The sequence below is a fragment of the Mus caroli genome, chromosome 4 (genome assembly GCF_900094665.2).
Source record: "Mus caroli chromosome 4, CAROLI_EIJ_v1.1, whole genome shotgun sequence".
Classification (NCBI taxonomy): domain Eukaryota; kingdom Metazoa; phylum Chordata; class Mammalia; order Rodentia; family Muridae; genus Mus; species Mus caroli.
Genome location: NC_034573.1, coordinates 86,770,671 through 86,781,094, shown reverse-complemented (window position 1 = coordinate 86,781,094; position 10,424 = coordinate 86,770,671). Strand labels below are relative to the sequence as shown.

At 36.7% G+C, this 10,424-nt stretch overlaps 1 protein-coding gene and 1 pseudogene across 2 annotated transcripts in view; one reads left to right on the top strand and one right to left on the bottom strand.

Annotated features, from left to right (window-relative positions):
* Nucleotides 1-6,574, top strand: part of Caap1 (caspase activity and apoptosis inhibitor 1) — a 56,344-nt gene extending 49,770 nt beyond the window's left edge. For both annotated transcript variants that reach the window (XM_021160373.1, XM_029476185.1), the window contains exon 6: nucleotides 5,238-6,574. In XM_021160373.1, the coding sequence (XP_021016032.1) occupies nucleotides 5,238-5,629 (392 nt within the window). In that variant the 3' untranslated portion in view covers nucleotides 5,630-6,574. The remainder of the gene's footprint in view (nucleotides 1-5,237) is intronic.
* Nucleotides 6,575-9,142: 2,568 nt separating this feature from the next.
* On the bottom strand, nucleotides 9,143-9,720 carry LOC110293360 (annotated as a pseudogene).
* Between the last annotated feature and the right edge of the window lie 704 nt (nucleotides 9,721-10,424).

Below are 10,424 nucleotides of genomic sequence, written 5' to 3'. Positions count from 1 at the left end.
TCTCTTCTCTTCTCTTCTCTTCTCTTCTCTTCTCTTCTCTTCTCTTCTCTTCTCTTCTCTTCTCTTCTCTTCTCTTCTCTTCTCTTCTCTTCTCTTCTTCCTCTCTTCTCTTCTCTTCTCTTCTCTTCTCTTCTCTTCTCTTCTCTTCTCTTCTCTTCTCTTCTCTTCTCTTCTTCCTCTCTTCTCTTTCTCATCATATTTTTACAGTACCAGGGATCTACTCAGGGCCTTGCATGGGCTAGGCCACGCCTGCCAATGACCTGTACCTTTAATCCTAGGATTTTGATAGAAAAACATCATTGTGGTTTCTTTGTGGGTTTCTCAGTTTTCTTTTTGTTTAGGAATAGCTCATATTTACTTGTCTTCTGTTCAGTTAATTTATATTTTTGTGCTATTATCTTTTAGGTATCCCTCTCCTGTGTGACTAGTTGCCTTTTGCAGGAATTTGGACAGCTGTGTAAATAGTCCCTCTTTCCTAGGCTTGTTTCTTGGCTTTATGTAATAATGTACTATCAAAAGGTTTCACAGGTAGGCTAGCTTTTCATGTTATAAATAAGAACTGAATTAACTAGAATATTATAAGCCCTTACTGGTGTTAAATACACTAATGTAACTTAAAAAGGCTTTTTGCTTTGATGAGCTACACTGTGATGTCATCAGTGTTTTTATGTTTGCTTTTATTAGCTGTCTTATCTAAAACACTTATGAAAAATCAAGTTTATGACATGAAATATTTTCCCCTTACCTAATTCGTAGAATCTTGAAGTTTTCAAGCAGTGAAATTTGTTCCAGATTATAGTAAAAGTTAGGTATTGCATTTTTGCTTTTCCTATTTTGTAGTACATACCCTTTTATTTACACCCTTGGTATGTTATTTGTGTGTGTGTGTCTTAGTGCATGCACAGCATTTGAGATTGAACCTATAACCCTTGGCCCAGAAGTTTACTTTAATGAATGCATATTGGTTAGTTTTTTTCTCCTTGGCAGTAAAGTATTTGAAGACCATAAGATTTTGTGTTTAATTGTCAGATATTTATCCTTTATGTTCTTACCCCATGCTCATATGTGTAGCTCATCAGATAATGTAAACAAGTATTTCTCTGTTAAATCAGACTGTTCACTGTGTCAGTGGTTAATTTGAGTAATGATTGATTCATATTTCTATCTAGATATTGAGTCTAGATGGATTGGTTTATTATTTAAAACTTGTATTCAGAGTTTGGGATAGGAATCAAATAGGTAGGCTAGAAAGAAGATAGCAAGAAAATGAACAGACAAGAAGTGGTGAAATCATGTGGGCAGAGGACAATGAACTAGAATGTCATTGGCATGGAGTTGACTACAGCATCAGCCATCAGAGAAAGATGCTTAGGGAGCACCCATGCTTTTTAGTACTCTTTACTCCTCCACTTTCACTTTGTCTTCCTATCACTACAGCCTAGTCAAGCTCTTGAGGTCCTTTAAGCCTTTCCCACAGTCAGTTTGCTCCACTCTATTTAGACTACTTTCCTCTGAAGTTCTGTAATGCTCATATGGTCTGGAATATGAGGCGTCATCCATCTTCCTGGAGGAGCAGAGTTAATATAAGGAGTATACCACAGACTCCTGTTTCCTGTGAATAAAGTTACTTTAATTATTCTGTGGCTCCATAATAGCAACTTGGGTCCAGTTTTTTTTCTTGATTTCTTTCCTGTATTGTTCGATTATTAGTCTTTAATAGTTTGAATTTTTATTCTCATTATTTTAATTGCATATTTGATATTTTAACTCAGGCTTATTTTAATTTTATTTTTCTTGTTGGATTTTAATATCATTGGTTTATATCATGCATATATCAAACCGTTTTTAAAAGATCTTTAATAAAACTTGAGTAATTAACTAGACTTAAGTACTAGTGCTTTTATAAAGTCCAAATATATGATTAGCTTACAAATTGAGTTTTGGGATTCTTAAAAAAATTCGTGATACATGAATATCTTTATTATGAAAAAAGTTTGAATGTAAATTTCTGAAAAGTAATTCTAAAGCTTTATTAACACATTATCTGTTCAAACTCTTCCTACTTACTAGAGTTTTTTCTTTCTTTTCTGTTTTTGTTTTTGTTTTTGTTTTGTTTTGAGGTAGGGTTTCTCTGTATAGCCCTGGCTGTCCTGGAACTCATTCTGTAGACCTGCTGGCCTCAGACTCAGTTATCCACTTGCCTCTGCCTCCCAAGTGCTGGGATTAAAGGCATGCGCCACCACTGCCCGAATTTTAATCTATTTTTAATTTTTGTCTTCTTCCTTTTTTTCCCCTTTGAGATCCCTGCCCCCTGCCCTGCACCGGCCCTGTCTCACACACACACACACACACACCCTCATCTCCCCTTAACCCCCACGTGACCCCACCTCCCATCATCCCTCTTCAAGGGGGGGCATCAAATCTTTACAGAATTAGGCCCATTCACTCCTACTGAGGCCTGGCAAGGCAGTCCTCTGCTACATATGTGCCGGGGGACTATGGACAAACCCATGTATGCTCTTTGGGATGACCAGCCACTTCTTTGAAAAAAAAAAGTATAACTTTTGCCTTTTCTGCTTTGTGAGACACAAGAAAAATTCTTAAATAAATCTTCATTCATTGTTGATAAACCATGAGAACAAATTATCTTGGAAATGTGTCCTCATGTTTACATTTTCTTGGCTTGTCCTTTGAGATATTGGGTCTGAATACATGAACAGTTTTACCCTGAATCTCTGGTGGGACTGACTTTACAAAGCATTTCATTATGTCAGTTCAGGGGAGACTGACTCTTGAGCTGTGGCTACTTCATAAGTACGCCACATAAACAGGCTTTGAAAATTATTCAAAAGCGAAAGTGTGTGTAGTTTTGTGCTTCTTAGTCCCAGCAAGGTGTTTGAAAATTGTCTTCCTGCTGAAGGGGGAAAAAGAAGATACACTTTGAGTCTGAAATGTCCCCACAGACTCAGTGTGGTATACCCTTAGTCCCACGTGGATGGTGGTTTGGAAGGCTGCAGAACTTTAAGTGCCCAGTCACTAGAAGCAGGCCACTGGGAATTTATGCCAAGGAGATGTGTGTCCCTGGCCCTCTGCCTATTCCTCTCTTACTGTTTGCCATGTAACCATGAACTGAAAGCTAATAAATCTTTCTTCTCATAAGTTGTTTCAGGTGTTCTGTCAGTCTGATAGACTTAATTCCATATTTCCAGGCCTGCTGTGAGACAGAGCATTGTGGCAATGGGAACATTTGGCAGAAACTGTTCATGTAGTCGCAAGGCAGGAAGCAGGGAGAGACAGAGACAGAGACAGAGACAGAGAGAAAGACATGGGTGAGGACAGAACAAACAAAAGAAGACAAAAAGAACAGAGGAGTCAGGGCAAGATACCCCCTTCAGCATCCACCTTTGCAAACCATTCTCATGGCCTGCCATTGTGTCTACTCCTCTTCATAATGATAGTGGCCCCCGCTGGAAGGTCAGTAACATTGTATATTCACTACTTAATCCTCTCTTCATTACCCCCAAAGGCTCATGGCCATTGTGTAATGCAAAACACACTTAATCCATTTTTGGACCTCCCAAAGTCTTAATTGTCAGCATTGTCCAAAAGTTTAAGCCCAGCCTCTCTGAGGGGATGATGAGAGGGATCCTAATCCTGCTACACAATCCCTGGCTGCTCAGACCTCTCTTGGTGACAGTGTAATTCATGACAATATAATTCATTTGTTCTGCACAGATGTCAAACCATGATATCTGTTTGATTATAAATGACCTCAAGTCTTCTACCCAAACATTGACTTTTTGAGGCTTCGAACAACGTGGCACATACTTTATTATTTTTTTCCTTAATTTTTTTTTAAATCTTGAACTAGAATATTTTTATCAAACATCTTGTACAACAGAAGGGTTATACATTTTGCTGTAATTATTTTCTTCCTGATTGTAAATTCTTACTTTGGGGGGAAGATACATGAAATGCTCTTTAGAATCTTCCAAAATCAGAACCTTTTTACACATTTTATTTGTGGCAACAAAATAATATATTGATTGGTTTTCTACTTTAGTTTTGGAATTGGAAGTGGCTTTCTAATTGAAATGATTTAGGATAAGGTCAACAGAATATCTGTTATAAAACAAACGAAGTAGAATTGTTTCTTTCCTGTTCATTCTGTTAACATTGTTTTCATTTGCCAATCAATTTTATAATTAAGTTTTCTGCACTATAGGAAAGGTATCGGAGCCAAAGGTTTGAGAATTGACTTTTAAATAATAACTTAAAATAAAATAAATTAGGGTAATAAATGAGAACTCAGAATTGTAAATGATATCTGAAGTTAGGAATGTCCAGTGCCAAGGCCAAGATGGTACTGGAACATCATAATCTTCGTTTGGATTAAATTCTTCAAATATTATTTATTTGTTTAATTTTTGTTATATGAGTACACTGTAGCTGTCTTCAGACACACCAGAAGAGTGTACATCAGATCCCATTACAGATGGTTGTGAGCCACCGTGTGGTTACTGGGAATTGAACTCAGGACCTCTGGAAGAGCAGTCAGTGCCCTTGACCTCTGAGCCATCTCTCCAGCCCTAGATTAAATTCTTGACATCAGGGTTTTGCAGTTATTATTAAAATAATTGTATACCAACTTTATTAATCTAAAATGAAGACCTGTTTTTAATCTTAGTTATTAGTAGCTTTAGATATTCTTTAATTTATTGATTTAGAACTAAGTGCTTGAATAAGTATATAAGATTTGAGATAAATGATGTATACAATATCTAGCTTCCTGATGATATTTTTCCCTCTTTCTAGTCTACAAAGCAAAGTGTTTTAAATATCTTCTAGGATGAAATTTTATTTCCCCAGTAGTGCTCAATTTAAAAGGATTTCAACATGAGCCTTGACTTCCGTAATGTATAAACTTCATTGTGGTATAAGACATAACATTTTAATTAGGAGAATTGATCAAGGGAACTATGATGGGCTGAGTTTCCCAATGGGCTGTGTTTCACAAAGTTGGAGTGAAAACTATTCTTGGATTTACATGAAATATAATTGTTTTTCAAGTTGAGGAGTCAGGAAAGAAGTGAGTGTAATAAGGATTATAGATTAACTTGGGCCTTTATAGTGGGGGTAGGTCAGAGCAGCCCCTTCATCATCAGTAGAAGGAAATGTTGACCCAGGGCTTTGGGTTACATGGTTCTCCCCCACCCCCCTTTTTTTGTTTGTTTCAGGCAAAGGGGAAGATAGTGATGTACTCAGTATAAATGCAGATGCTTATGACAGCGATATAGAAGGGCCAAGCATTGACGAAGCTGCTGCCGCCGCCACCGCCACCCCTGCTGCTACTGCTGTTGCTACTGCTGCTTCTGAGGTCCCAGAAAATACAGTCCAGAGTGAAGCTGGTCAGATAGATGACCTGGAGAGAGATATTGAAAAAAGCGTGAATGAGATTTTGGGACTGGCAGAGTCTAGCCCAAAGGAACCCAAAGTGGCCACCCTGACAGTTCCTCCACCAGAAGACGTTCAGCCTTCTGCGCAGCAACTGGAGCTTCTAGAACTTGAAATGAGGGCAAGAGCAATTAAGGCTCTCATGAAAGCTGGTGATATAAAAAAGCCAGTGTAGTTTTCTGACTTGAATGTTATGTGTGTTTGAATGAAGCCATGTCATATAATTTTGTATCTGATGTTTATTTGGGTCTTATGTGATATTTCTCATGTAAAACTTATTAGGTAAACTCATCTTAGGCTGAAAGTATATATATTTTTTACTTTTATATTATAGATTATAGATGAATATTTAAATTCATGACAAATATGGTTGGATACCCTGGATATTTCTTTTAGTTAATGTCTGTAAACTTGGTATCTTAAAAGCCAACAGGAAGGAGACAGAATATTTTTTTTCCTTTCTTTTTACAAGTTTGGGCAACAAACTCAAAAGCTTTAAGAAAGATTGGCCAAGCATGTTTCTCTTAAGGCTACCTGTATTTTTCAATAGAATATTAAATTATTGCTCCTAGCTTTGTTAACAGTTTAAGAACTTTAGTTTTCTGTATCTATACTTTGAAGATATGTACTGTTGGAGGATGCCTTTTGTGGGTGTGAATCTCCTAGCAAAACCTAATGAACTGTTTTGTTGTAAGGCTCAGAGATCGAACTTGCTTTAAAAGCTTTTTTAATAAAGAAAAAAAAAATCAACTTAAGGCTATTTTTTTAACAATGTAAAGTTAATTTGTTCATGTTAAATTCCAGCAACAAGTCTTTCTGACATATGTTTGATCTTTTGTTCACATTTTTTCCTTCAATAAAATAAAACAAAACAAATTTCCATTTACATTCCAAGCTATCTGGAAAGGGACAATATGATACAGGGTTTTGTTGGATGTCTTTGTGAGGAGGTCTGATGTATAGTTACAGAAATCACGATAATAAAAGGCTGTTATTCTGGATATGAAGACTTGATACTTTTCCAAAAGCAAAATTGACTTTAAGAACCTTTGATAAGTTGATGTTGTAATTAAGCTAATTTTGTATACTTTTTAATAAACAAATTAGCACCTTGCCACAATTACAGATATCTTTTGCTTCATTACTAGTTATGCTTTTTTGATAACAAAATACATTTTGGTAGGGTCCCATAAAATACATGACCTTTTTTTGTAAAATAGAAATTTAGAGCTGTTTTTATATTTGATAGCAAGTGCTTTGGTATAGTTTATTTATGAAACACGCTTTAGAGATATAATATGGGAAGCCTCTTTTCACACAGTTTGCAGGGATTGTGTTTCATTAGCTGACTTAATTATATGTTGATTTTGAGAGATTTCAGAGACACAGAAGACATATTTATAACTACTGGTATTACAGATATATTCATTGCTCCTGAACACGCCTTTAAATAATCCTTTCAATTTTTTTTTGCCCTCTGAATTTAATGAAGCATGGAAGCCTTTGTCACCTGAACTTGTAGGCCAGGAAACATGGATATGATTTTAATAGTAGTGAGTGCTCATTCTTAGTGCTTCAGTATGAGCCAGCACTGATTATAGTGAAATAATTTATCTTCTCTAACATAAATGTTAATGAAGCAGCACAGAATAACTGTTACTACTTACTAACTATAAACAGCAGATTGCATTTGTGTGTCTAAATATACAAGAGTAGAAAAGGCTCTAGTTTCAGTTACTGCTATAAAGCCTTGGGTGTCCTGTTTGGTATATTTGCTATAGAGGAAATTTGAAGTAGAATATATGGGAGAGAGAATGAACTGGACATCCTAAACATTACATGTCTGCTTTAAAAATGAAACTTTTTTTTTCCCTGTTGAAATCTTAAGCCAGGCATGGTGGCACACGCCTTTAATCCCAACACTCAGGAGGCAGAGGCAGGCGGATTTCTGAGTTTGAGGCCAGCCTGGTCTACAAAGTGAGTTCCAGGACAGCCAGGGCGATACAGAGAAACCCTGTCTCGAAAAACAAAACAAAACAAAAAAAACCAAAAAAACAAACAAACAAAAAAAAACCAAAAAAAGCAAAAACAAAAAGAAATCTTAAGAGCTTCCTGAAAATGATTGAAAATAGGAACTTTTGAATTAGAAATATGTTATAATGGGAAAATGACATACAATTACACATAACCTCCAATTCAGGGACAGCCACTGAATGTCTCTAGGATTCTGAACATGAAGTAGACTGATAATGAAGATAAGGGTACAATATCTTTATATGTGTAATTTTTTTGTTAAAGTGAGGGAAATCCTTGGGTGATATTTAACTAGTAATTACGTTTTAAAAAGGTCAAATAGTTCTAACATGATTAGGAAAATGACTCAAATGTGGGCTGTGGTTTTTTTTTGTTTGCTTTTATTTTATTTATTTATTTATTTATTTTTGTGTGTGTGTGTGATGGGGGATGTTTCTTTTTTCTTCTTTTTAAGATTTATTCATTTTATGTATGAGTACAATTACAGCTGTCCTCAAACACACCAGAAGAGGGTGTCAGACCCCATTTCAGATGGTTAGGAGCTACCATGTGGTTGCTGGGAATTGAACTCAGGACCTCTGGAAGAGCAGTCAGTGCTCTTAGCCACTGAGCCATCTCTGCAGCTCAGGATGTTTCTATTATGGGGACATTACCTGTCTTGTAGTCCAGGCTGGCCTCCATCTTACTCGCCTTCTGCCTCCAGTTATACAGTTAAACCTCCAGTGATTAATGGTGTATGCCACCAAGTCAGGCTTTGACCCAGAACCTGAATGCAGTGTGGCACCTGATGATGGGTTCTCAGCATTAATGAGCTGTTGTCCTAAGTACAGTGCCTGTAGGATGCTACCAATTCCATAGTTTCTAAGCTGGATAGTGGAGATCTTTTGTCAGAACTTGTTTTGAGTTGAATATTAGATGCTAGGTTATGATCACTTATCTGAATAAGGGAATTCTCCATAGTTTGAACAGGTACAAATACAGTAAAATATGCACTTTTCATTTCCATTTTCAAGCTGGACAACAAATGAGTGAGTCTATAATTTGGGCAGACTAAAGATGTTAAAATTTCTCAGTTCAATTTTTTTTTTAATAAAAAGTAGGAAAAGAAACTTTATTTCCCTAATTCTGTCTGTCTTACAAACTAAAAGATCAGTGTTTCAAGTAAAATTTTATTTTTTACTTTTTTTCCCATTTTACTTGTCAAGATAGTATACTATCTTGCAATAAATTGACAAGGTTACAAGGGTAAACTGTAGCTTGGTCTTTTTAGTCAGCAAGTTGCTGTGAATTGCTCATGCAAAACACTAATCAGAAATACCTGACTGAACGGTGGGTTTAAGTCACTCATTGAATCTTGATCATTGTAATTTCAATAGCTATCAGAACAGAAGATATTGTCACACAGACCATTTTTTATTTATTTATTTTTATTTTTTACTTTAAAAAATTTTTTTATTAGGTATTTTCTTCATTTACATTTCCAATGCTATCCTAAAAGTCCCCCATGCCCTCCCCCCCCACTCCCCTACCCACCCACTCCCACTTCTTGGCCCTGGCATTCCCCTGTACTGAGGCATATAAAGTTTGCAAGACCAATGGGCCTCTCTTTCCACTGATGGCCGACTAGGCCATCTTCACACAGACCATTTCTTATTTAGTGAATTCTTTCTGCTGTCTCAGTTGAGATAGAGACTTGACACTTGTCAGTTGTCTCCTTCCCCTGCTGTACAATGATGCTCTGCATCTTGTTCTTCACCCGGTCTGTCATATATTCCTGGTCCCTTTGCCACATCATGTCCACAAATATGGTAGTCAAGGTGATTCTTTCCCTCCTTGTACTGATACCCTATGAAGCTGTTGCCAGTAAGTGACCTCCAAGGCTATGCTGATGTCATGTTTCTAAACATCAGAGGTATTCCTGAATGAATGCCTGCTGTGCCTTCTCTATGTCAGTTATATCCTAAATTCCTTTCATGGTCACTTGCCTTACTTCTAGTTGAGCAATGTTTTTGCTCACTAAGTTTATCAATAAATTCTATAAAGTTATATAATTTTTAATCCCATAGTCAGCCTTACTACTGATATGATAGAGAAGGTCTCTGAGTTAATTGCATTTATTTCTTTGGATAGGAAATATAAGATAAGCCCATATCCAAGCATGTAGGGTCTTGTTACACCAGTTTTAGGATAAATGAATGGGAAGAACTCCTCAGGGGTCAGTTTTTTCTTCATATTCAAGAAGGGGTGGTAGAGAAGCAATACACCTGGTCCCAAGATGGCTGTAAATCTTCAGACACTGCAGAACATCATGGTTAATCAAGTTGCAGCCATCTTCCTATTTTCGCATTGTCATCTTATATTCAAGTAGACTTTAAAAAAATGATTTTCTGTTTTCATTTATATGTGTTTGTGTGTATGTGAACCCAGGTTCCTGTGGAGCCTCTGAAGCTAGAGTTACAGGCAGTTGTGAGCAGCCTTCTTTGAGTACTGGGAACCCACCCGGGATCCCTTTAAAGGGTGGTAGATACTTAACTCGCTCTGCCACCTCTCCAGCTCCACTAGACTTTTTGAGACGAAAATTTTTAATTAAAAATCAATTTTATTGGGGCTGGCAAGATAGCTCAGCGGTTAAGAGCACTGACTGCTCTTCCAGAGGTCCTGAGTTCAATTCTCAGCAACCATCTGTAATGGGATCCGGTGCCTTCTTCTGGTGTGTCTGAAGATAGCTATAGTGTACTCATATACATAAAATAAATAAATCTTTTTAAAAAATCAATTTTATTTATTTTTGCATGTGAGTCCTCACATTTAATTGTGTGTGTGTGTGTGTGTGTGTGTGTGTGTGTGTATGAGTGGACAACTTAGGAGTTACTTTTCTTCTTGCATCCTGTGGGTTCTGGAAATGCAATGAGGTCTTCAGGGTCGAAGCATTTGGT